General features: G+C 41.9%; 2 protein-coding genes across 3 annotated transcripts; one reads left to right on the forward strand and one right to left on the reverse strand.

The window, feature by feature from the left end:
- Window positions 1–11,961, forward strand: LOC127007707 (peroxisomal membrane protein PEX13-like). Of its 2 annotated transcripts, none has more exons than XM_050878938.1 (7): window positions 1–219; window positions 4,383–4,625; window positions 5,007–5,123; window positions 5,226–5,356; window positions 5,710–5,972; window positions 6,752–6,947; window positions 7,036–11,961. In XM_050878938.1, exons 1-7 carry the CDS (start codon window positions 137–139, stop codon window positions 7,860–7,862), a joined length of 1,860 nt encoding a protein of 619 aa, XP_050734895.1. In that variant the 5' UTR covers window positions 1–136; the 3' UTR covers window positions 7,863–11,961. The 2 variants fall into 2 exon arrangements, with proteins under 2 accessions (XP_050734895.1, XP_050734896.1); XM_050878939.1 differs by lacking the exon at window positions 1–219 and adding an exon at window positions 3,143–3,255.
- Window positions 11,954–27,715, reverse strand: LOC127007705 (ankyrin repeat domain-containing protein 36A-like). The gene is made up of 10 exons (XM_050878937.1): window positions 27,501–27,715; window positions 26,043–26,190; window positions 25,363–25,540; window positions 22,511–22,708; window positions 19,484–22,264; window positions 19,120–19,376; window positions 16,806–18,768; window positions 15,262–16,518; window positions 14,912–15,069; window positions 11,954–14,665 (listed from the first exon to the last, which is right to left on the reverse strand). Exons 2-10 carry the CDS (start codon window positions 26,183–26,185, stop codon window positions 14,518–14,520), a joined length of 7,083 nt encoding a protein of 2,360 aa, XP_050734894.1. The 5' UTR covers window positions 26,186–26,190; window positions 27,501–27,715; the 3' UTR covers window positions 11,954–14,517.
- Between the last annotated feature and the right edge of the window lie 136 nt (window positions 27,716–27,851).

The following is a 27,851-nucleotide window of genomic DNA, read 5'->3' on the forward strand; positions in this document are numbered from 1 at the left end:
TCGTACATCTGGGAGCGCGAGTGCCAGGGCCAAGGGTGGAGGGCAGGGACAGGGTACACAGACGCATAAGAGTGCCAGGGCCGAGAGTGCCAGAGTGCTTGCTGTCTTTTATGCTTCCCCGACGAGGCCCGAGGTGATGACGGCGCCGCCCAAGCCCTGGGAGAGGCTGGGGGACGTGAACCACCGCCAGGCCACCTACCAGCCCGACCTGACCCCCTCGTAAGTGTGCCTCGCCTACTTACACCATCACGACCTTATCTATACTTACGTTGTTTATATTCTCGTTTTTTCTTTACCCATATTATCGTGTTTTCTGTGTTATTTTGTCTCCTATTCGAAGCCTACAGTAGTATAGTAGCGTGGTAGCCTTACTGACATTATTTCTTGCTTTATTATCTCGACGCACGTTCTTTATCTCGTTTTTGCATTAAATATCCTGTTTTCTGCCACATTATGGGTAAAGATTCGTTTTAGGTCCGTGCCAGTATCTCATAATCTACTTTATGAAACATCAGTATCTCTTCATATATCTTTTCTACAAACCTTCAACAGTCATGGAAACGCTTTGAAAATCCGATTCAAGGACTTTTTTTTTACTCTTGAAAATATGGGATAATGTTTACGAAAGCGTCGCCTCCTCTGCTGGCATGGCGACGATGAAGCCGCCAAGCGCAAAATAGCTCGCAGAGGGCTTAGGGTCGGGGAGCATATTTAAACTACTCCAACCGAACTTTACGACCTACTAATGGGGGGGCTGCGCCCCCCCTCAACCCCCCTCTCATGTATATGTGACTTATTTCAGCGAGGAGGTATTTCTCGCAACACCCGCTGCAGTGTCGCCGCGGCCAGCAGAGGAGGCGACACGCTTTCGTAAACATTATCCCATATTTTCAAGAGTTAAAAAAAAGTCCTTGAATTGGATTTTCAAAGCGTTTCCATGACTGTTGAAGGTTTGTAGAAAAGATATATGAAGAGATATTGATGTTTCATAAGGTAGGTAATGAGATACTGGCACGGACCTAAAACGAATCTTAACCACATTATGTCTCCTACTGGAAGCCAACAACAGAATATTTCAAAGTCTTATAATCATGTTTTCCTAGGAAGTCTTACACCATTTTTACCCATGTTCCTATTCTTGTGGCCTTTTTACCTTAATTATCATGTTTTCTGGGCCATTATGTCTCCTACTAAAGCTAATGACAGGTTAGAATATTACAGGATCATATAATCGTGTTTTCCTAGGTAGTCTTACACCATCGTTACCCATGTTGTTTATATTCTTGTGGCTTTTTTGCTTTAATTATCATGTTTTCTGGGCCATTATGTCTCCTACTAAAGCTAATGACAGGTTAGAATATTACAGGATCATATAATCGTGTTCTCCTAGGTAGTCTTACACCATCGTTACCCACGTTGTTTATATTCTTGTGGCTTTTTTACCTTAATTATCATGTTTTCTGCGTCATTATGTCTCCTACTAAAGCTTATGACAGGTTAGAATATTTCAGGATCATATAATCGTCTTTTCCTACAGTCTTACACCATCGTTACCCACGTTGTTTATATTCTTGTGGCTTTTTTACCTTAATTATCATGTTTTCCGCACCATTATGTCTCCTTCTAAAGCTAATGACAGGTTAGTATAGCTGTGTGGACATGGGTAGCTTTTCTTACACCATCACTGGCTTACCTTTATTTATGTTTTCCTATTTGTGTGGCTTTTTTTACCTTATCATGTTTTCCGCACCATTATGTCTCCTTCTACAGCTAATGACAGGTTAGTATAGCTGTGTGGACATGGGTAGCTTTACTTACACCATCACTGGCTTATCTTTATTCATGTTTTCCTATTCTTGTGGCTTTTTTTACCTTATCATGTTTTCCACACCATTATGTTTCCTTCTATCCTTCTAAAGCTAATGACAGGTTAGTATAGCTGTGTGGACATGGATAGCTTTTCTTACACCATCACTGGCTTATCTTTATTCATGTTGTTCCTATTCTTGTGGCTTTTTTTACCTTATCATGTTTTCCGCACCATTATGTCTCCTTCTAAAGCTAATGACAGGTTAGTATAGCTGTGTGGACATGGGTAGCTTTACTTACACCATCACTGGCTTATCTTTATTCATGTTTTCCTATTCTTGTGGCTTTTTTTACCTTATCATGTTTTCCACACCATTATGTTTCCTTCTAAAGCTAATGACAGGTTAGTATAGCTGTGTGGACATGGGTAGCTTTACTTACACCATCATTGGCTTATCTTTATTCATGTTTTCCTATTTGTGTGGCTTTTTTACCTTATCATGTTTTCCGCACCATTATGTCTCCTTCTGAAGCTAATGACAGGTTAGTATAGCTGTGTGGACATGGATAGCTTTTCTTACACCATCACTGGCTTATCTCTACTCATGTTGTTCTTATTCTTCTGGCATTTTTACCTTAATTATCATGTTTTCCACGCCATTATGTCTCCTACTAATCCTAATAACTGGTTAATATAGTCACGTGTATGTGGGTAGCTTTACTTACACCATCACTGGCTAATCATTCCTCACATTGTTTCTCTTCTTCTGTCTTCTTTGCCATTATTATTGTGGTTTCTGCCACATTACATCGCCTACTCAAAGCCAACAGGAGGATGATATAGTCTAAAAAATACCTATCAGAATTGGGTTAAAATGAAACTACTGTAATGGTCAGTGCATACCTATAATTATCTGCTTATCAGTGTTTTTGAAGGTTGTTTGTATCTATCTCGTGCAGTGCCAGTATAAAGTCTGTAAATGTGTATGACAGTATGAGGGACAGTATTGCCTCTGCCTAGCTGTTAGTTCATAGTTCAGTATTCTCAGATGCTTTCAGGTCTCATAACTAATATTTCCAAATGCCACAAAGGAAATCAAAGTCAGGTTCTCGTGAGCATATTTTACATTCATGGTGCAGAAGCCTTGTTGAACTATCCTTACTTATAAAACTACCCAAGGAAATACCCCAACCTCTATGAAAGCCTTGTTCAATGTGGGTGTAAGTCCTTCAGTGTTTGGGAGTATGGGCCGTACTACTCTTTTCCTGTGCAGTGGCCATTTTCCTTGTTGGACTTGATTATCACAGTTGCATCATTCTCGTGGGTGGGTGTGGTAAGAGTGGTGCCAGTAAGTCTGCTATATTTTCCTAGTCTTACTTTTCCCTACTTGTGTGGTGGATGTCTGTCCCAATGGCTGGTTTGATTAGGCTTACAAGGCCCAATATGTAAGTTTTTATTGTATTGTTTTACTTTTCTTAATATTATACTCACTAACATTTATGTGTCCTTATTCTAAGCATTTTAAACCTAATCAATAAGTTGTGGAAATTAGTTAAGCTTTGTTTTAGTTCTCTCTATTTTTTTTTAATAGGTGGAGGTAAGTTTCCACAATTTTGAGAGTTGAAATCAAATCAGCACATATCAGAATCTGTGGATTAATTTTATTTTGAGATAAATGCAGAAAGTAAAATGCTCATCTTCATTTAACATCCTTATTTTCCCTTATGGGGTTGGATGATTTGATGAAGAAGTCATTGTTCTTCTCCGTATCGAGTAGGACCTTTTCTGCTGATAAACACTTGTAAAATACAGAAAGTAGGTATCTTTGAATCGATTCCCCGGTCACCCACCACACCCATTCATGCTTCCTACCCTCACCTCAAGTCAGTAGGTTTACATGGGGTTGTTAGAGATTAAGAAAACATGGATTGCAGAATACAAATTTGGTGGTGACCTTGCTCTGCGATCTTGAGATGCGTAATTCTGGATCATTGTCATATTTTCTGCATTAATCTCAAAATGACATGTGGAAGAGGTTCCGGTGTGTGCTGATTCAATTTCTTATTGTTATTGTGTAAAATCACCTAACAAAGTGACTTAAAATGAGTCTATCCCAAAATCAATAACACCAGGAATATTTAATTTTTAATTTACCTATATTTCACTCTACATTGTATTATAAATGGATGATTTTGAAATTAGCCAGGACTTCATGAAATATATATATATATATATAAATATATATATATATATATATATAGATATATATATATATATATATATATATATATATATATATATATATATATATATATATATATATATATATATATATATATATGTGTGTGTTTGTAAACTCTCACCATATAATGTAACTTGATTAAAAAAAATAGAATGTTTAAGGATTTTCTTTTTTGGATTTGAGAACGGAACTATTCACAGGCTTGGCTATTTCATTATTTTCATCAGCTATTTTGATTTTTGGAACATGTAGCACGCCCATTTTTTTCTATATTGTCCTTTGTCTCGTTAGCAAAAAAGGAAAAAAAGCTAAGCAAAGTGTGTTCCTCAGGTTCATGCCCTCCTCCCCACACATGATGCCCGGGCCAGGTGGGGGAAGCAGCATGCCCGGTGCCTCAGTGCGTCCCCCCCTGCCCCCCCGACCCGCCACCACTGCTCCCTACAGCACCTATCCTCGCCCAACCTATGGCGGCTATGGCAACATGGGGATGGGGATGGGGATGTATGGGGGCACCTACAGAGGGTTTGGCCAGTACGGGATGAGCGGGCTGCCTGATGTCAATGACGAAAATGGGTGTGTATTGAAAACTATTTGTCTTGGTTTATTTTTGTTTATGACACAGGTCTGGTTGTGTCTGGCAGTTATTTTTATATGCTGATCACTATTTATTCAGTCACCATTGTTTCTGATTAGCTTATTGGTTTAGAATTTCAATTGAAAGGGAACATTGTGCACTTTTAGAATTATCTGAGGTTAATGTTTCGAGCAAGATTATTTACAGTCTTTGAGCTAATACAGAAAACTTACTCAATTTAATGGTGCACTTGGAGTTTCCCCCTAAATTTACAATTCAAACATAAATAGATTTTAATCAAAGTCTTTATATTGAGAACTTCCTATGTATAAGTAAGTCAGCAGGGAAACTAAAATAAATCATTCTGGCCCCCCTCACAGGTTCATTCAGCTTGCAGAGAACAGTTCACGGCAGGCCTTCCAGAGCATAGAGAGTATTGTTCACGCTTTTGGCTCAGTTAGTATGATGCTGGAGTCCACGTACCATGCTGTTTATAGGCAAGTTCATTTACTGTACCATTATAATGAAGCTTTGATGATTCCTATGATTTCTCAGTAATTTCTCATTTCATTGTGTTTCACCTGTAATTCTCTTGACAGTTCATTCCGTGCCGTGCTTGGCGTGGCAGACCATTTCAACAGAATGAAATCACATTTTGCTCAAATATTTTCTGCACTTGCTGTTGTTCGGACCCTGCGATGGTTGTACAACAAACTGTTGTTTTTAATTGGTAAGTAGGCATTTTGATCAATTCTCTTTGCTGTATTGTCAATATTAGACTGTCAATGACCAATCATATTATTATTTCATTGTAATTTTTGGTATTTTACTTACATAGGTACCTGATGTGATAGAATGTAACACAGATTGTAATAACTTTATAAATACAACATAGAAGCAATTACATTGTGATCCTTTATTGTATAGGAAGAAGTTATGCATTACTAGTTGTAGAGTGGTGTTGTAGGGACTGTATTTGCAAGCAAACTCTAGGTCATCCCACTGAAACATGGCAAAGTGTATTGATTTCAATGTTTATCAGGTAAGTAAGTTGCTAATATCTTGGTGTTGCTTCTGTTTTAGGTTTGAGATCTCAGGACCCCAGCTTGGAGGCAGTGTGGCGCAATGCTAATGCCAGTCTTCCAAATGCGTCACAAATCACTGAGGCCGACATCAAAGCCTCCAAGTCATCGTGGCCAATCGTGCTGTTTCTTGGTGTTGTGTTTGGTGGCCCATACCTCATCTGGCGGCTGCTGTCCTCCCTGGTCCCTTCAAAGGCCAAGTCCAGTGCCTGGATGACAGGGCAAGAGGAGCACTTTGCAGCAGTGGGCCAGTACCCTTTCCAGGTAATTAAGCACTTTATATGCCATTTTCTAATTAGCTTGCCATGTATTTCCAACCTATTCTACTTCTGGCACTTTCACACATACTCCACAGATGTTTCTTAGTATGCTTATTATAACTGCTTTCACCACTGACTTTTACCACACAAGGCTTGTCACATTCATCTATCCATCTAATAAGGTTGGCACAAGAAGCCCATAATCAAAGCCTTTTGCTGCCTCCACTTCCATACTATTCAAGACTCATAGCTCTATGTAGTGTCCTTTTGTACCGCTTCATCCTCTCCTCTTTCCCAGAAGCATATATTAATTCCACTGATTGTACCTAGTTCCCTTTAACTTCTTGACTACTTAGAATATCATTTGATGAAATTGATATATGGTTACCACGTGTGAAGGAATACCTCAGTGAAGAAAACAACGAAGATTAAAGCTGTAATATTCAGCAAACACCTGGAAGGAGGCAAAGGTTGAAGGACTTGGGCTGGTCATATCATGTGTAGAACTGATAACAGATAGATAATCATTGTAGTAGAGTGGCAACACAAAACTTGTAGAAGTCAGGGTAGACTGAGAACCAGGTTGAGAGTTGAAATTAGTGCATTTGGCAAGCAGAATGTTGTACACTAACTTCAGAGAGAAGTGAAGAATGTTGGGAAAGGCCTTTGTCCTGTTGTGGCTGATGATAATGAGATTCAGCAAAATCCAGTAGTAATCAGTTTATTTATTTATTTATTTTCTTTAGGTACTGAGGAGCAAAACTATTTTCCATTTCTTTACAGGCAAGGATGAAGAATGAGCTGTCTTTTGCTGCTGGGCAGCCCCTTATTTTGGCACCTAAAGACCAACAGCCTAGTTACCAGGGGTGGTTGTTGGCCTCCAATGGCAGCAATGTGGGACTGGTGCCTGGAAATTACATCAAGATCCTTGGCCTGCGATCTCCTCAGCCTCAGCAGGAAAGCAACCTCCAGAAACAAGGTAGGATCTCTTCTAAATATTTTCTTTATTGCATTACTGCTTTATTTTAGAGTTTTCTTTACTAATTATTTATCTGATGGCATCCCAGGTAACCAGTTGGTGGCTGCCGGAATCCCCAGCATCCCATTCCCTCACCAAGGGCAACGCCCAGCCATGGCTTCACATAGTGGCACCACTGGGAGGAACTATGGCACTCAGCCAGGCATACCATACACCCAGCATAGGCTGCCTCCACCAACCCAGACAGGAGTGCCGCTAAGAACTTGGCAGGGACAGGGAGCACCAGTCAACACACAACAGGGGCAGAGAATACCACAACCTTTACAGCATGGACAGGGGCCTCCAGTAACCATGCATCATGGAGAGGAACCCAGACTAACCATGCAGCAAGGAGAGGGACCCCCACTTACCACACACCAGGGTCAAGGGGCACCATCAAGCACACAGCAGGGGCAGGGAGCACCAATAGTCACACAGCAGGGACAAGGGACAACACTAAGTACACAGCAGGGACAAAGGGCACCACCTAACTTACAGGAGGATCAGGGAGCACCATTAAGTACACAGCAGGGACGAGGGACAACATTGAGTACACAGCAGAGACAGGCATCACACATACTTACACAGCAGGGACAGGGGACAACACTAAGTACACAGCAGGCACAAGAGCCACCACCACTCACACAGGGGCCAACACCGGAGAGTTCACAAAGCCCACCCCCAGCACCCCAACAGAGCAGACTTGCAGACACCCCACTACCTCCACAGTACACACCACTCATCCCATCTGGGGGTGAGGGTGCAGACTCCACACTGAAAACAAGTCAATCCAGGGGTGAAGAATTTCATTCAGATTATTTTGATGATGAAGATTTAGATATAGAGAAGGAAGAAGATAATGCAGAGAAGGAATAGCCTCTCTAGCTGCATTAATTTTCCTTTTAAGAATATCTTGGTGCTCTTATAGCTTATTCCGTATAATGGAATGAATAGTTATCATGTCATACTCTTAAATAATCCACCAATTATAAGAATGTTCAATTACTCAGTGCAAAGATCCAAATACTTTTATGTCGTGGTGTGTGTGTGTGTGTGTGTGTGTGTGTGTGTATGTGTGTGCAGCTTTTTATTTGATGCCCTCCCTTTAAGGTTTGGGCACAGGAAAACAATTCCCTTCCTTGCTTTTTCTATACACACAACCTTTTCCTATCATGACTCATTAATTTCTTCGGCCTTATGAATATGGAGTACTTCACATCTGAGTGGCTGTGTTTGGCCATTGGAAACTCTAGTCTGTAGTAGGACATCTTAGCCCTCATTTTTTAGTGTTGTGAACATGACCTTCAGCTGACATTAGGTGACTGATTTGTCTTTCCACGTTGTAAATGAACTTGGCTATAATAATCTTTACCAGGGATGAGAACATTAATGTGATGCTAAAATGTTTGATATATTCAGCATTTTTGTGGCTTAAATAAAATGAGAGCATTCTTTAACACATCACAAACTGCTTCATGTTGAAGCCAATTTATACTATGTTTTGTTCTATGTGGCCAGTAATGGAACTCTGGCGTTATAACTTTTTATTTTCGCTCTTTAAAACAGTAGGAAAAAGGACGATGGGATTGGAGAAGTGTTCCTTGCACCTAGTATTATGCATCATCAAAATAGTGCATACAATATTAGGATGTCACCACATACGGCCATCAAGGTCACTCCAGCTGTAAAAATATAATAAAATAAAAATGAAACTGTATTTACCATCTTGACAGGTAAATGGTAACTCTGCTGGTAGTCAGTGATAAAGTGTAGTGCACCTGTGTTCATGTGAGGGAATGTACCCAGCTTCACCATCCACAGTTGGGTAATGCCAGTGGGTATAAGCAAGCAGTTTGCCTGTTGACAGGCTTACTGGTTGTGCCCCCAGGCAAATGAGTAAAATGCCTGTGCTGGTGGGTGATGTTTCACCAGGCACTGCTTGGTAGTATGTTGCTGCCAGACACAAGTTGACACCTTTATTTTCATTTTGTACCTTTTCTTTTTCATACATAGTAATAATGGTAATGCTACACAGTGCTAGCTTCTTGCAGTCCTTCCTGGTACACATAATTGTACTGCACACGGCCTTATCAAGAGAAACCACCCTGTCTGGCTGTCCAGCTTTGACTGGGCCTGACACTGCCCTGTGGAGGAGAATACAACTGTGCCTGTGGACTTTGCATGGTGTAGGCCAAACCCCACCAGGAAGTGTCTGGTTGTGCGGACGGGGCTTCAGATGAACTCTCACAAGCTTTCCAAGATAAATGTGGAAAAAAAAGTTACACTAGCAAGAGGAGGAAAAGTGCACAAAATAGTTTTCTGAAAAACTCAGGACTTGAGTTCTCCAAATGACATGATAGAAATGCCAAAAATAAGGTGGCTCATTAAAGCTGTCTTTGAGACATAGGGGGGTGATGAAGTAGGATTAGGAAATGGAAAGTGGTGATGTTTTTGAGAATGAAGTGAACATTAACCCTTAGGTCCCTTTCACACAAGTGGTTTCTGCCACTGCAGTGCGTGCCAGATGGTTTAGCTTTACATTGACTCCTATGGGTGCGTTCACACGAAGCCGGAGTGGCAGGACTGCTGCTCCGCCAGCCGCACCCTGGCGACTGCCAGCAAGACCGCAGCGGCAGAAATGCCGCACATCAGTTTCGGTGACCATGTGTTGCTATGTGCGCGTTCACACATGCGGTGTTTGCCGCATGCGGCGAGGGATAGTTGTCTGTGAACACTGGGAGGAAAGGCACGCTCCGGCGAGCGGCAGCCGCATGGCACCTGGACATCTACTGTCAAGTGCAGTGTCTGCTGCATCCGCTTCGGTATCTCCTTCAGTCATATTTGTAATCCTCTCTTGAGGGATCCCACAAACAAGGCCGTCTTTCAATCTCGGAGATCAGCAGCTCCGTGTCATGATAATTTTTAATTAGCCATAACCCTGAAATTTATATGCAGATGTTTGTTGTACAGAGGTATACAGAATTAATATGTAAGACATTTACATTTTCAATATCCATTAATTGAAAGTTCATAAGATGGAAAATATAGTGCATACCAGCTTTTCCAATGATGCAGACAAAGTGGTCACGTGCCCTTCCTCCCAGTGTTCACAGACAACTATCCCTCGCCGCACGCGGCAAACACCGCATGTGTGAACGCGCCCATAGCAACACATGACCACCGAAACCGCTGTGCGGCATTTCTGCCACTGCGGTCTTGCTGGCAGTCCGGCAGGGTGCAGCTGCCGGAGCAGCAGTACTGTCGCTCCAGCTTCACGTGAACGCACCCATAAGAGTCAATGTAAAGCTAAACCATCCAGCACGTGCCACAGCGGCAGAAACCACTCGTGTGAAAGGGGCCTTAGACAGCAGCAGTACTTGAAGAGTAGCTCCTCCAAAAATTAATCATCTATATATAGTCACTGCCGACCTTAGGACCGTAGCATAAATATATTCACGCTGCATAATGTATGTTTTAACTATCATCTATATATAGTCTACCACAATCTGGAGGTGGTTATATTTCTGCCATACAAAACTGAAGGTTTATGATTGTATTTTAGTCATATTTTTAAAAGGTAAAGATGGAGTCACACCGATAGACAAAGCTGTGTCCAGGACTTGTGACCTGGCTCTTGAATGTGTTGTAGTTCTTTATAAGTGATGTTCCTCAATGAACAGAACATTATTGTGTCTACAAACTCCAAATATGAAATTGAAATATGATAATTAGGTTAGACACAAAAAATACTTTGTAGTTGGGAGCAGACTGAGACATTGCTTTGAGTGTATGTGACTGATTCTCATAACCACGTGCACAAAAATGTTGCCAATTATCATTTTTCAGGGTCTACAGTATTCAAACATTACCGACTATATTATAGTCTCTGCTTGGAAAAACAGGGAGTTCTTGTTCGAGAACTGTCTAAATATAGTAACGCCACAACTTTTGACTGAATTTAAGACCGTTTATATATAGCTCCACCACCGTCTAGGGGTTAAAGGAAAATATAGAGTCAAGTCTTGTTTTTCATGCAGTTCATAGTCAGGCTGGGGTGGTTTCTCATTTTCTAGTAGAGTGATATGACTTATTTGATGAGTAAAAAGATGGTTCTAGTGCTCAGAATTTGTTTTTAAAGATGGTTGGCCAGCAGGTCTCATGTGTAGAAAGGTACATACAGTTGATAAAAATCTGAGTGGAATAGTGGAAGCTTGATCAGCCTGATAAAATTGCAAAGTGAATTGGAGAATCCCTAGCCTGCACTGCTTGGAACCCAGCAGTACTAAACTTATCTTTCTGACAGACAAAAGAGCCATTCTTGAATTTCACAGATATAGGGTGTTGAGAGTGAGAATAAGGCAAAGGTTGAGGAACGGAAGTGTAGCATGAGTTGCGGAAAAAAGGAGATTGCAAATAGCTCTGCTGTGAGAACACTGGCAATGGGAGAGTGTAAACAAGTATGAGTTGTCAGTGAAAAGGACTGCTAATCCTGTACCTATATGATTTGGATCCATCTGTGTAGTAGCAGAAGAGTGGGTGGCATAGTGTTCTAGGATGCAGAGATGAGAGATAAGCAGGGGAGTGTAAGATTCATAGCAAGGTAGAATTGGTGGATGTGTGAGGATGGGGTATTAGCCACACTGGATACAGGCAGGGATGAGACACAATTTTTTAGGTCATGGGGATAATAGAATACAATGGGAGGGATTGCATCTGTGTTAAGGAAGCTGTGAGTGAGCATGGTTGTGATGAAAATTAAGTGAGATTAGCTGAAGATAGACTGTGTTTGTTGAAGGGAAGTTATGGTAATTTTTACACATATCAAGAAATGCGGGCTCACTCTCAAAACAGGAAGTAGCAAAAGCGTTATAGTCTTTCTACAGGAGTTAATCTGGTAAGGCTTTGGAACCAACAGAGCCAATAAATCAGTGGTTTACCTGTACTTGATATGCCAATAAAATAGAGGAGAAAATCATGTCATCTTTATATTGTATCTCGGTACTTAAGATTATTACTGAACAAAATTTCTGCACCAGACTATTCATTACAGACCAGTTGACATGCTGCTTGGTCCCTCGTGATGACCAGATCAATGAAAGCATTAAACACCTTAGAGTAGAGGATGCAACAGTTACCTCCTACAGTATCACAGAAGGAAGTTGGTAAACCATTATGTAATGGTAATGCTTCAATTTTCAAAACAGGCACATGTCAGCTTGCATATGAACCACCTGCAGGAAAATTATAAAATTTCATATTTTACTTATTTTCTCCCAGCTGCATTAAACCTTATATCTAAATAATGAAAGTAAGTCATAAAGTAAAACTAACCTTAGCCCGTCATGGAAAAATGAAAAATTTAATTGAAATAAATTAATAAAAGCCTGAATGAGACAAAGGCACCATTACACTGCAACAGCCTGCCTCGGAGTGTGTGAGGCGGCCATGTCTTGCTGGACACCAGGCCACCAACACTCTCTTTAAGGAACTTTTTAAAATATATAATCAAAATTTATTAAAAAGTAGCCACCAGACAATTAATATTTATAATATATACATTTTCTTGTTGAGATTCATTGCAATTGACCAATTATTGTTTTTTATACAAATAATCCAGAGTATTTTGTAAAATAAAATTTCTAGGATTACATTCAGTTGTGCACAATATGTGAATCATCATGACCCAGTAACATTAATGTAAATTAGCATCAGATCACACCTATTCGTAGAATATCACAGATAAAGAGATTTTTAGTTGCTGCAGGCAAGAGGTGTAGTTAAGCAATGGCTGCTATACATTGTTCAAAGCTGCACAGTAAGGTTCAATACTGTTTCTGTCATGAACAAAATCTTATTATTGGCACCAGTCACTGCAAGATAACAAAGCAGTAAGGTAAGGAATTACCCCATACTATCAATATGATATTAATAATTTACAAAACATTTTCAACTATGCTGTGTTTAATATATGTTAAATCAGCATCATAGATATATGGCAAGTTCTTTCAATCAAGGAAATTCCTTGAAAGTCAGAATATGGCTATCTGAACTTAGCTACAGGAGGCACTGGTGCGTGGGGCGGCGAGTCACTGCCAGGTAAACACAGTGGCAGCCCACACAAAGATTCACACTATGGACAGCATCAAGGTACAACAAGGCTTCTGTGTTTGTCATTTTCTTATAATGCACATGGGAAATAACTTAAAAAATAAAATTATCATTAAACATCTTACTCTAATGTAAGACAAAAAGCTGCTTTTGATTAACAAATTACTTATGGCAGGTAAATCTGCATCCTTCAGGAACATCTTTTTAGGCAATGTCCATGACCCAAGAAGCTACTTCTCATGCCTCTTGCATCATTTCTATAATTTTACTTGTCTGACATTCACAGAGGGTATTCTTTTCTTTCCTTTCAACACTTTGTCTTTACATTTTCACAGTGCCTTAGACAGAGAGTGCTTCTGTCTGGACACAAGTTAACCACCAATGGATAAAAATGTTAGTATTTGAAATACTACCAGCAGCTTAAGTTCAGGCTGGAGTGCTGGATAGGAGGCAAAGAGCAGCACAGCCAGATGCCATCTAGGGAGTGGCCAAACTCTCCCTGCATACAGCACTGTATTTTTATCAACATCTTTTCTCATTATTTAGTCTTTATTCTCATTTGTTTATTCTTATACCGTATTCAAACTGTTATATCACACATTCCTCTAACAACCCATCTCCAATGCCCTATACTACTTCATTCTTCACCTTTGCAAAACGTGCCACTCGGTGTGAAACAGTGAGCGGCTTATCCAAGATGTTATCACTTGAATTTTTTTCTTTGCTCAGTATCAACCCTCCTGTGCTCTTGTCCTGCTCTCTAAGTTAGTAATGAGGTTCCTGAAGGAGTGAGACAGTACAGCTGACTGAATAATTCATGAGAATGAACCTTCCATTATGATTATGAGATGTAATGCTGAAGGCAAAGGTCTCTAAATGTGCATCACTGTGTGCCAGAAATCAAACCCAGGCCTTCAGTTGGTTTGCTGGGTCCTGACTTCTATTTTCAAGGCCTGAGTCAATCCCCAGCACTCAGTGATGTAGATTTTGAGATTTTTCAGTGTTCTTGTAGTTTCTGATGAATGGCAAAAGTGGTGGTATAGTGATGATGATGGCAGGAGTGGTAATGATAAAGTTGAGGATAACAATGATGAGGGTGAGAATAAAAATGACACCAATGATGACAATGATAATGACCAATATCTTCACAGGTTTGAGTTGCAATTAAGATCAGTGGAATAACACCCAGACTTTTCCAGGCAAGTTCCCTGAAAAATCAGATCTACAAAATCTACTATTTGGTCCCTATCCAGTCTATTATTACTATTATATAAAATATGTGTACATTCCATGTATGAACATGGGTTATCACACACATGAAACTGCACTGCACCATCTCCATTAACTAGGAGCACCCTTACATGGTTCAACAGTTAATAATTACCCATATAAATATTACATGTTCATGGGAAGTAGAAAAATATCAAATTCCATACTTCATCTTCAGAAGATCAACATATTCATCCCTCGACTGTTCAAGGTCCGGCACTCGAGAGCGGTGCTGGCTGTGGTGTGGGGATGAAGGCAGTGGGGATATCTTGGCCTGTGGCTTGTCATCAGCAGCACTGTACCTGCTCACAGAGACAGGAGTTTATGGATTAAAAGAGCCAAAATATACAATGAACATATACATTCCTCAATGTAATTTCCATTGTTCACTATTCAAATACTTTATCATTATCGAGAGTCAGTGCAATGACACAATGGAGGTCTCCCGTGGCTATGTACACTGGATATTGTCTAAGGGTTGTGCCGACTTATTCTTACATTAGTAAGGGCCTTGTTGCCGAAAGACTTGACAAGGGTGAGGTTCATACCTTGACTGTGTGGATGAGTTGAGGTAAGACTGCAGGGTGCGGTCCAGGGTGTCTGCGTGGGTGTAGTGGTAGCTGTCAATGTTACTTGGGGGAGGAGGCAGCTGCAGAGACACAGGGGGAGTGAGCTGCCCAAGAAATGTTGAAGTAGCAAGTGGAGTCTGAAATTTCATGGATATCTTGTTTAATCCATAAATGAAGCGTACCATCTTGCATACGAAACAAAGCTGACAATATTAATAGCTCCAGCAGTGAATGAGATATAAAGTATTGTGGAGGTAATTCAAACTTAAATGTTTCTAAAAAAAATAATCATGCAAAAGATGGAGTGTCCTTAAGACTTAAGTACTCACCTTAAGGTGTTTGTCAATTTCTTGCAAGGTAATAGATAGTGGGTCTTCATGGTGCTTTTTTGTGGTGGTGAGGCTGTGGTTGAGGTCTGCCTGCTGCTGGTAGAGGGCCAGCAGCCTGTCGTGCCTCACCCTCCACGTGTCTCCTCGCTCGTCCAGCACACTCAGCTTGGCGTTCAGACGGATCACCTCCTCAGACTTCCTGTTGAGCTCGTCCTTCAGTTCTTGTTCTCGGGAGTTTTTATTCTTGGCCAGTGATTCCTGCTGCCTATTTTGCTCTTGTATGATGTGGTTAAGCTCTGCAAGTTTAGTGCTTAGTTCTAAATGATATTTACTTTCTAACTCCTTCTGCAAAACTTGCAAGCTTGCTTTTGATACATAATCTCTTGATAGTCTTGTTTGCAAATCACGGAGTTGTTCCTCAGTTTTCTTTTGCATTTGTTCAGTTAATTCCTTTTCTTGCTTGATCAATTCAAATTGCAGTTTTTCTTCCTTCAGCTGCATGATGTCATTTTTCAGGTCAAGTTTTTCCTTGTTCACAGCCTCCACTTTCTTCCTCAAAGAGTCCATGGCACCTTCCCTTGCCTTGATCTCCATTTCAAGCTCTGTCTGTTGGGCCTCAACATCCCTCATCACCTCCTGCTGCTGCCTTATATCACTTAACTCCCGCTGAAGCTTTGCTGATGACTCTTTAGCTTTCTTCAGTTGCTTTTCTAAGTCAAGTTTTGAGCTTTTCTCCAAGTCCAGAGACACTTCTGCTTCCTTCAGCCGTAGTTCCAGATGGCGCGATAGATTCTGCTGTTCGGTGCACTGCTCCTCAAGCCTCCTCTTTTCCACCTCAAGCTTCTTTATTTCCTGCTTCCAGGTTGCTACAGTATCATCCTCATCATTATCCCGCCCAGTTGGGGGGGTGCGCTGCAGAGAAGACTGTTGAACATATGACATTATTTCTTGCATCCTCCTCTCTGTCACATCCTTTGCCTCTTTCAGGCCTTGCAGCTCCCCCTCACACCACTGCCGCTGGTGCTGCTCAGCTTGCAGCATGGCCGAGAGTTTGGCATGCTCGGAGGAGAGGTGAAAGTTTTCTTGGCGCAGCTTGACTGTGTCTTCACTCTGAGCTGCAAGCTTTGCTGCCTCTTGTCGCAGCTCCTGCTCCTTCTCCTTCAGACTCTCAGTCAGATCTTTAACTCTGTCATGAAGAGTCTCAATCTTAATCTTCCATTCTTCCTCCTTGGATTGTAGGGAGGCCAGGGAAATTTTCTGTAATGTTGATGCAATGAAAAATTAATAAAACAATTACTGTATAATGCAATTTCTACTGTATTAACTTTGAAGATACTTCTATTATAGAGTTTATAATTCTTGTACAAATTATGTATTATCATTATCTCTAACATCATCCTTATTGCCAAATTTATCCTTTCAAATCCCATTTTCAGAATGGGTATAGTGAGGTGCCAAGATTTACAAAAAAATATATTATTCAAGGTATCCTGATCATGGTAAAGCAGCTACTCTAGCCACTACACAAACAATCTTAAACACACCTGTTGGCTGAGCTTCTCTTGCAGTTGCTCCTTGACAGCCTTCACAGCAGCCAGCTCACTCTCCTTCTCCTTCAGGGATTCTTTCAAAAGCTTAACTTCATGTCCCTCCGTCACATTTTGTCCTCGCACCGCATTACCATGAATTTCCTTCTGCAAAGCTTCTAGTTGCTGAATGATGCTGTCATTCTGTAGCTTGAGAGTTTCAGTGGCTTGTTCATGGAACATTTTCAGAGAAGAGACCAGGACCTCATCCACCCCCCCTCCAGGCATGGGTGTGCTGTGGGCCTGATGCACACTGGTCTGTAGTTGCACCAGGCCACCTTGCAGACCTGACACTTGACTTGCTATTTCCATCATCTGTCTGGCTAAATTTGTACCCTTTTTATCCTCACCAACACTTATATGTTCTGACACTTCATTGATCCTCTGTAGAATGATCTGCTGAAGGTGAAGAAGCTGATCCTGAACTATACGGAAATTTTCCTCAATTGCTTCACTGAGGTCTGAATTTGCTTCTGACAACCTGAGCTTTACAAGTGTTGTGAGATGGTCATTACTATCACTGATGGCCTTGGTCTGCTCCATCAAGGCAGACTGCTCAAGCTTTGAGTCACTGCTGATCATTTTGATGAGCTCCTCGAGCACTGCCACTTTCTGGTACAGGTTATTGGATAACTGCTGCACACCAAACTGCACCCCAGACAGCTCCTCGGAGACGCAGCCTCGCCCATCAGGGAACGTCAAAGACTTCTCGATGGAGTCCAGCTTCTCAACAACTCCTCGTGTCAAGTTTCCTGAAATGCCACTGTCTTCCGACACACTGGACGACTCAATAGCTTTTTTAATTTCTGTGAGTTGGGCTGCAATCTGCTGCTTGAGGTCGATGAATCTTTCCATTTCATGATCACTTCTTTTATCAAGTTGACCAGAGATATTTGTTAAAATTTTGTCATTTTCTTGCTTCTGGTTCATCAGAGATTCTATAAGAGTCTTCTGCTCTTGTTGGCTTGCCACATGACTTTGTAGAGATTCTATTATCCTGTTGCCAAGAGCATTTAGGTTTGACTTTAACTCTAAATGTAATTTTTCAACTGTGTCAAGAAGGTTTTGCATTCCTGCTTGGGACGGATCATTTGAAAGCTGCTTCAAAATTTCCATTTGGGTTTGCAGTGTGTCCTGGAGCTCGCAGATCCCCTCCTGGACCTCCACCACCTCCTCGTGGCTGGGTGAGACAGAGGTCTGCTGCAGGCTTGTGGTAAGACTGTTGGTTAGGGCTGCCAGCTGAGAATTGAGAGATTTATTGATGTCATCCAGGGCAGAGGAGTGGCCCTCTTCAGATGAATGTAAGGCAGACTTTATGTCCTGTGAGAAATCCTGTAAAATATTCTCCAATGCTGCTGTAAGTGTTTCAGTTTGTAAACCACTTTGTGATACTTTGTGATTTTCAAAATTGAATGTATCTGTCTGAATTCCAGCCTGCTTGTTTGAGGATACTGTTTGACAAGAGGAATCATTTACAGCTTTTCTTTGAACATCAAATCCATCTTGGACATTGGTGTCAGTTTGGCTGCTGAAAGACTTTGTATTGAAATGCGTCTGACAAGTTTTGAAGGCTCTTTGTGGGGTGTTTTGGCAGCTGGCATGTCTCATGGTAATTATCTTACTCTGAGTTTCTCTTTCACATGTCAAAACTTTTTGTTCAGGATCAGTTTGTGTAAATTGTGTGCTGGTCTCAGTTTTGTGAGAGACATCAACTTCAGGCTGAGAGCCTAATGAAAATGGTTTAATTTCTAACTTTGATGTTTCTGTCTGCACAAAAGAACTTGACACTGTTGGGGTTGCCTGTGTCTGCCGATCCTCCCCACCACCCAGACACACCCAGTCAGTCTGTGCCTGCACAGACTCACGCGGAGCAAGGAACATGAGGAAGTCTTCTGTCTGGCAGCTCTTCATAGAAACATACCTGCAACAAGTTATAAGTTAATGAGAATGTTTAATATGAAAACAATATTGATAGATTCAATTAATGCTCAACTGAATGTTGAAATTCAAAGTCATTAACCTTAAGCTACCCTAATCAAAAAGTTTCATAATAAGTACATCAGTTGCATCATATATCCCAATTGATAACTTTGGTGGAGAAGCAAACACAATCAAACAATATCCAAGGAGAGTTGAGAAGCAAAACAGTTAGTTAGTGAGTAATGAACTTCAATCCTTATTACACTGTATGTCCCCTTGATGAGAAGCATCTAAATAATCAAAGCAACAGTTAAGTGAAGAACTGTACCATTACCACAATCACTTCACTCACTTGGTCTGGGAGGAGACCTCTTCCAGTTTCTCTTGCAAAGTGAGGTTAATTCTTTCCTTGGTCTGAAGCTGACCCATCAGTGAGTTCACCAGCTGCTCCTGCTGCTGGGTATGCACCTGCAGGGCCCCACACTGCTCCTCTAGCTGGCCACACCTCTGCTGAGCATCCTGCAGGGAGTGGTCCCTCAGAATCAGGGAGTCCTGCTCACTGCGTCCTTGGTACTCAAGTTGTTTGATGTGTGCCATCAGGCTTGATATCTGTTGATAGAGGACTTGGTTACCAGATCTACTCTTAACCTAAAGTTCCACAATAGCTAAAGCTTAAGGCCATAACTATAACCATCTTTATAGAGCAATATTCATACCTCTTGCTGCTTCTGCTGCGAATTTTGTTCCTGCTGTGAACAGAGGAGCCTTGCCTTCTTTTCTTGCTCCTTTAAGTGTGACACCCGAGCCTCCAGGTCTTTCCTGCGGCCAAACTCCTTCTCCAGCTTCAGCCGCAGCTCCCTCACCAAGTCCTGTAGCTGGTCCACATTGGAGGCATCAGGCATGGAGGAGAGTGGGGCCAGCAGAGAGTCCTTCAACCCAGCATTGATGTGGGCACTCTCTTCTGTTTCAGTTGATGTAACCGAAGTCCTGTCATCGAGCTCCTCCAAGCTGTGAGTTGAGGCTTGGAGATGGTCCTCGGCAAAGGACTCTTCATCACTGAGAACTACACTGCTCAAACCATACCTTAAGCCTCCTTTGTGAGGCCCTGGCACTACAGTTGCTTCCTTGTGAGAGGGAGAGAAAGGGAATGTTGGTTCCCTCTTCTTGTTAGCTGTCCTTTTCTCAAAATCAGAAATGGGTGACGCGACTTTTCCTCCAACGGACTGAGGGCTCCCTGTACTTGGCTTTTTGTCTACATCCCTTGGTGATGCTGAAAGACTCTTCTGTTTCCCAGAGATCAGAGGCTTGCTGTGAGAGAGGGGTTGTTGGTAACTTTCCTGTGAACTTGAGTGTGCTTGACCCACATTGTGTTTTGGCATAGTTATAGCTTTATTTGTACTGAGAGGCTGTTGTGTGGCAGTGACCTTCACTTTGGATGCCAGAAGGTCCTCCACTCCACTTGAGCCAAAGTCATCATCACTCACGTCCTCAGCTGTGTCTTCATTGTCTGCATCCACTTCCACACCATCAGGTTCATCCTTATCGCCTTTCCCATCATGTCTTACCTGAGTGTTAGTTACCTTTTTCATACCTTTGGCACTGATACAGGTTTCATTTACATCTCCGATATTAGCACCGTCCTCTTTCCTTGACTTTCCAGAGCTTCCATCTAATTTGTGCAAACCTTCAGAGTTCAGAGGACTGCTACTGGATGTGGAAGACTGTTGTTTCCTTTGAGGATTAGCTTCCCACATCTCCTCCACCTCCTGCATGGTTCCTTCCCGACCCAGGGTTCCTACAACAGTGGACAAATTGTTTGTGTGGGAGCCAGCACCTCCATGGCCTGGGACAGTCAAATGATCGCCCACACCACCACTGCCTTTCCCTTTGGGTAAAATTCCTGGTGTGCTTTTTCCTGACTTAGGTATTTTCCCCTCTTTCCAATGTTCAGACAAGCTATCATGACTACTGTCATTTTTAGACTTTTTGGATCCTTTACTGCTGAGTGATTTGGATTTAGGAGAGTCAACATCCATTCCCCAGGAGTCTTCATCAACAGCTGACTGTTTTGACAGTGATGTTCCTTCCTGCTTCTTGGGTGTTGAACTTCTTTTCTTTTGTGAGAAAAATGAGGCAGATTCACCCTCATCACTGTCACTATCAAATGTGTTGGACTTGCGATGGTGAGGTTTAGCCCTTCTTGGAGACTTTTTTTTAGGAGACTTTACTGGAGATTCCAGTAAATTAGATTTCTTACTGCTGCCACTCCTTGCAGAGCTTAGGGATGGGGAAGCTGACTGAACAGAACTCTTATTTCTAAGGCTATCCTTATTCATATTTATTGAAGAGAGCTGTTGGGTTGAAGGTGAATTATGCTGGGATCCAGCTCTAGAACTCAGCTTCTCATCCAGTGAAGTTTTACTCCTTGGGCTAATGACAACCTTGGTCGGTGTTCCCTCCAGAGGCAGGTCTGTTTTTTCTCCTTCAAAAGAAATTTCTTCATCTGAAATCTCATACTTCATGTCCTTCAGACCCAACTCTAGCATAAGATCTTCAGTGCCCACTCTTGTCTTAAGGTCTGGGTTGATATTATTGTCTTTACTTTTCCTGAAGTCACAACTGGAGTCAAGATTTCCCACAAATAATCCAAGCGATTTGACTTTTGGTCCTTCATCTTCTGATGAAGATGATTTCCAAGAGTCACTGTCCTTCACACTGTCTTCTTTATCCTGTACCTCACCACTCAAGTCTGCCACAACCTTGTCAGAGGCAAGACTGGAGGAGCTGGTATAGAGGCGTGGAGGCTTAGGAGGCCCCGTGCCACCTCCAGGAGGGTCTGTGATGGCAGAAGGTACATTCTCTATTGATTCATCAGATGATGGAAGAAACTTTGTCAGATTAAGTTTTGGTTTTTCTTTGATAGAATTTACATCACTGGTGTCACTCCAAGAATTGTCAGCACCCTCCTCCTCCTCCTCCTCCTCCTCAACATCACTGGGCTTCTTCACCAGGCCCCCAGCTGCTCCTTCTGTCTGGTCACTTCCTTCATCACTAACACTCAGCAGACCCTGAGGAATCAGGGACACTCCCCCTTCTTTATCCAGAAGTGTTTTCAGGCGGTGATGCAGCTGGTTGTGGTTGGTGAAGCGAGCATAGTCAGCGGCGGTCCACTTGCTGGCATCCACAGGAGTAATGCTGGCACCATTATCTATGAGCACCTCCACAAGGGGCACGCTACCTATCTTGGCCGCCACCATGAGAGGCGTGACTCCCTCCTTGTCTGACACATTGACGCTTGCACCATGTCTGAGGAGAGCTTCCACGGCCTCCTCTTGGTTTTCTGCACATGCTACATGCAGGGGTGTGCGGCCCAAGGTGTTTGGAGAGTCACAGTCACTCCCACACTCAAGCAGCAGCAAGAGGAGATCTGTTGCTCCTGTCCTGGCAACGAGGTGGATGCTACTGTTGCCTTGGTAGTCAGTAACATTTATCTCAACCTGAAGATAGAAAAAAATTAGGATAGGGAAATCAAAGTAATCATAAGCATTAAAATGTACAGTGGCATGACTACATCTTTTGCTATGACTAGATAGTGAGTCCATTCCTAACTAATATTATGTAATGATTTCATGGGAATTCATGACTCACCTGAAGAAATCAAGACCCAAATTAATTACTTCTTTGAACCACCTGGCCAAGAGCAATGAACAAAACTTCCTTCAATAAAATTTTAATTAATTTACCCTTCTTTGGACCAGCATTTGAACAATGTGTTGTTGACTCTTCTCCACTGCCCGCAGGAAGGCTGTCATGCCGGCATTGTCCCTCATCTCTACATTGCTTTTGCTCCCCAACAGGAAGAGCAGAGTATCTCCATGGCCCTGGGCAGCAGCATGGTGCAGTGCTGTCTTCCCCTCACTGTCCTGAGCATCAACTGGCACCTGCAAAACATGCATGCATAACATTTGACCCCAAACCCCAGCCAACTGGAGGTAACAAGAAGTCACGTGACCACTGTGTTGCCACCAGCTGGTCTACTGATTTCTCAAGAAAAGGCACGAAGGTGATGATCATTATACATGAAATGAGCAAGGTCTGATGATATGGAAATGAGTCAAAATAAATTGAAAATTTATTTTATCCTGCTAGTGCAAAGGTTCCCAAACTGGGGTCCACGGACCCCTGGGGGTCCGCGACATGATGAAAGAAATTAATATTTTTCAACTCTCCAGAAAAAATATATACAGTCATCCCTTGCCATAACGTGGTTCACTTTTCATGGTCTCACTGTATCGTGGATTTTTAAATTGTATATATCTAATTTTGTAACGCAGATTTTTCGTTATGTCACGGGATTTTGCGGTATACAGGTAACTCTCGATTTACGCGAGTTTGGTTTACGCGTTTTTGAAATAACGCGGGGTCCAAAATCCAAAAAAAAAAATTTTTTACACGTTTTTTCCACTTATACGCGATATTTTATGGAGTGGCCACCAGATGTCTCACGCAACTGGACTCACATATCGCCGCGGCCACACAGCAGAGCTCAGTTCTTCCCGCGCGCCTCTTGAACAACAATACAGTACCCACGCTGCCACGCTACTCAACAATAGGGGTGGGCAGTTACCGGTACTAACGGTACTAGGTATATGGTACAGTACCGGTTCCAGACTGCTCGGTACCGGTACCAATACTAGCTAGCCACTCATGGTGTCCCTCATTTCTTCCTCACACGAGTGAGGCTGAGACTGAGTGCCTGAGTGGATATCTCGGTGATATGGATATTCTCTCTCTCTCTCTCTCTCTCCACTGAATGAAGTGAATAAGCATATTATTCCCACCATCACTCATAGGTTATGACAGAGAACTAGGCAAGACACAATTCACACGTTTCTGGTGACATGCGCCATGCAGCTGTTTGTTGTATGGGTGTGGTTGTGTGGTTTGTAAACAATGCAAATGGCGGCCTGGCTGGTATTGCGCGAAATATCTCCTCGTACAAGACTCATGATGTACAGTTTCTGATATCATATTTACCCCATTATTCTCACTAATATTAATAATTAATAATGAACACATGGATATTTTTTTCCAATATGATTTTTTATGTAGCTTGTACTGCTCCTTTTTTGTCATACAATCAAGCCACCTGTGACATCAAGATCAAGATCATACAAATGGCGCCCGACGGAAAAACGGGATAACAGCAAGGCATGGGCAATCCTCCATCGATTTCAATTTTGTATAGTAGTTATTAGATCGCCCTGTATTCTACGGTAACATATTATAAGACAGCTACGGACTATTAAGGATTATATACAATGATAAAGGAAAGTTTGCCGTTGTTATTGGATAAGACAAAAAACAGACCCTTAAAAACACCCCAAAGAAGAAAAAAATCATTAAAAATTTGTACATTCGGCGTACAAGGCGCAGGGCTAAACTTTCAGGCATTTTTTATGAGAAAAAGGTGCGCGCTATACGCTGAAAAATACGGTATTTATTTTTCGACAGCAACCTACCTCTTGTTTGATTTACATTGTTTTTGATTTACGCGACCTCTCCAAGAACGCAATACTCGCATAAATCGAGAGTTACCTGTATAGGTATTTTTATATATTTATTATATTAATTATTTTTGCAGTAAAATAAGCTTTTTCTAAAAAAATTAAAACAATATATATATAAAAAAAAATTAATTTGAACATATTAAAAAAATATTAAATCGAAATAAAATATGTAGCGTACAGCAGATGAGTAGACGAAGACTCGCATGTATTGAAAACGCAGCTATGGCCGCTTCCGCTTGAGCTAATTTGCCCACGTAAGATCATACACAGCACACTATTGGTTGATGGATGGGAGGCGACCAACCAGAGCACTGCGTTCTGCATCCTGGGCGCTGATTGGCTCAGCGACTGTAGCATCACTCTCCTCCGTCTCCTGCGTATAGCATGCGTTTAGCATCTCGCCTTGTCCATTTCACATCGACGTCTGATTGCTGCGCGTAGGAGCTGCGCCTGCGAGCAGGCGAGTCACATGCGAAAGGATTCAGGACTGCGCATGCGCGAGGAAGCCATGTCTCGTGATTGGTGGAGCATTGCCCCACCCCTCCCCTTCCACTGGGGAAGGTTTATAAAACCTTAAAATATATATACAGTACCCTCCTGAGTTTTGCGCTTGCTTCGTTCCGAAGGTATAGCGCTAAACTCATCAAATACAGACATATACTTATGTAAACCATTCAAAACTGGTAGCAAACTTAATACTCCATATTATAATCTATGAAATATTGCTTGAAGAAAATAAAAATAAAAATATAATGCTTCAAACTGAGTTCATTAATAATTGATCACAGTCAGGAAAAAATTGTAAAACTGTGGGTTGCTACAGGGTGGTAACATAACTTGTAGGGGGCTCCCATTAATACTTACTTATTCAATAAATACATCTTAACATTTTTTTAATTTATACCTCAAAACTATGATGATACAGTTACTTAAATGCAACAATTTTATTAATTCCCCATTAATCACTTTTTTCACAAAGATCTTAATGTTGCTTATATGTATCAAAGACATTCTGAGTAACTCACCTTCTTGATGAACTTCTTCAGCTTATTAATGTCCCCCAGGTATGCCCATTTGTGCAGCTTAGTGAACTGTTTATCCACCTTGCTGTAGGGGTCAATGTGGGAAGTACCAGAGGACAGTCCACTGTTGAAGGAGTCCAGTGATTGGGTCTCATAGCTGTAGTAGGAGCCTCTCTGGGGACTGGGAGAGGAAAATAGCAACAAACAACTCAAGCTTTTGGGATGCCAGACTTGTCAATGGAAAGGTATAAATAGTAAACTTATACCCTAACTAATCAATATATTTCTGGACTAACAATTTACATAATATATATATATATATATATATATATATATATATATATATATATATATATATATATATATATATATATATATATATATATATATATATATATATATATATATATATATATATAAGGTAAATGAGGCATCACATTACTTCAGGAGTAAATATAAATCTCAGTTTAAAATAATTTCAGGCAGTGATATGATTACAACTTTCACCGATCATTTATCTTAATGTCGGCACACTGATAATAGATCTATATTCGAACTCTTTAACTTCATCAATAACTGATCATACTATATGACTCATACTTAATTTACATACAAGTAAAAGTTACTGTATGTCAGTGAGCCTAGTCTCAACAGGTCAGTTGTAATCTGTCCATGGTGAGCACCTTGTTTCCTGCAGAGGCCCTGAGACACTCCTACGGGAGGTGGACAAGGCACCGGGCTTCGGGGCACCGGCTGCTTGGTGGTCATCATTCCGGTTACTTGTTAGATTTGCAACAGAGCCGATAACACGTCTCAGTTTCTTCATGTTGTCTGAAAAGTACAGATTTCTAGGTATTTATAATGCTGTTTTACTTTTCTTTTCTTTATAAATACAAATTCTGTTGAATTGCTGTGAAATACAGGCTTTTCAACCCCTTCATATATACATGAAATTGAATGTAACCTTTCCCTTTGTCGAAAAATATTCATATACCTTTTACTTTTACTGAAAGAAGTCCTGGGGAATCCAAGGAAATTCAAGGGAAAGCTGTTGAACACATATCCTAAGGTCTCAAAAGAATGTTCCTCAGCATCCTCACTTTAGAGAATTTATTGATCATTTGTACTTTTATAGGCTTGGACTACCGGTATGATTCTCCTGCTCCTCTTTGTCACTAAAATATATTCCAGCAGGCTTAGAAATGGGTCAGCCATTTCCCATAATAGTGATTCCCCCTGCCCCCAAAAAAAAGGTAAGCTGGTAAGGAGTCAGAACAGGCCTTTCACATCAACAACTCTCCTCCTCCTTACTGATTGTCTTCAGTTGTTTATTCAATGTTGTGTTCAAGAAAAAGAATACTCATAATTTTAGTTGGTTTTTGGTTATAAGGATTCTTTATGAAATACAATTATAACGCTACCTCCTCTACCTTAGGAAACGTCCTGAATCCTCGATCGGTTTGGTGATGTTAGATGCACCTATTCTGATCGACATCTCGATAGGAACGCTAAAAAAAAGGAGCTGCCCGGTCGCAGTGGAGCCCCATCTCAGCCATGACACTAACCAATGGAATTATACAAAGTGTGCAGCAAAGTATAAGTGTAACCTCTGCCTCACCCCCACAGCCTCTCATCCTCGACCCATCACCCACAACCACAGCATCTCACCCACGACCTACCTCACCCACACCAACACCCACAGCCACAGCCTCTTACACATGACCTACCTCACCCACAACCACAGCCTCTTACCCATGACCTAACTCACCCACAACCACAGCCTCTCACCTACCACGACCTACCTCACCCACAACCACTGCCTCTCACCCACGACCTACCTCACCCACACCTACACCCATAACCACAGCCTCTCACCCACACCCACACCCATAACCACCTCAACCTCTCACCCACGACCTACCTCACCCACACCCACACCCATAACCACAGCCTCTCACTCACACCCACACCCATAACCAAAGCCTCTCACCCACACCCATAACCACCTCAACCTCTCACCCACGACCTACCTCACCCACACCCACAACCTCTTATCCACGACCTATCTCACGCACTCCCCCACCAACCTTCCCCCCACACCCGCATTCCCCCAGCCTTGACCCATAACCACCCAGCCTCACCTCGGTCACAGGGGCGGCCTCGGGGTCATGTCAGCTTGTTAGGGCGTCGGGGCCTCCACACATGTCGCCTCAGCACCTCACGCAGCCCCCCGCACGCTGACGGAGGCGGGGGCGGCTCTCCGGGGGGCGCAGCACGTGAAATAAGGCAGCATGACACCAGCGCGCTGTCCCCCAACCCCAGTGTTGTGTTTACTTCGAGTCGCAGGGAGAAATACCTCCTCGCAGAAATAAGTCGCACTGCTGTCCACTACGCATGCGCCCTGGGGGAATACACAGCAGAAAAATCCCATTAATGGAGTGATAGGAGTATTAGTTAGGCCTAGGAATAGAGATTTTAGGTTAGAGTAAATC

Source organism: Eriocheir sinensis, chromosome 36 (genome assembly GCF_024679095.1).
Source record: "Eriocheir sinensis breed Jianghai 21 chromosome 36, ASM2467909v1, whole genome shotgun sequence".
NCBI lineage: Eukaryota > Metazoa > Arthropoda > Malacostraca > Decapoda > Varunidae > Eriocheir > Eriocheir sinensis.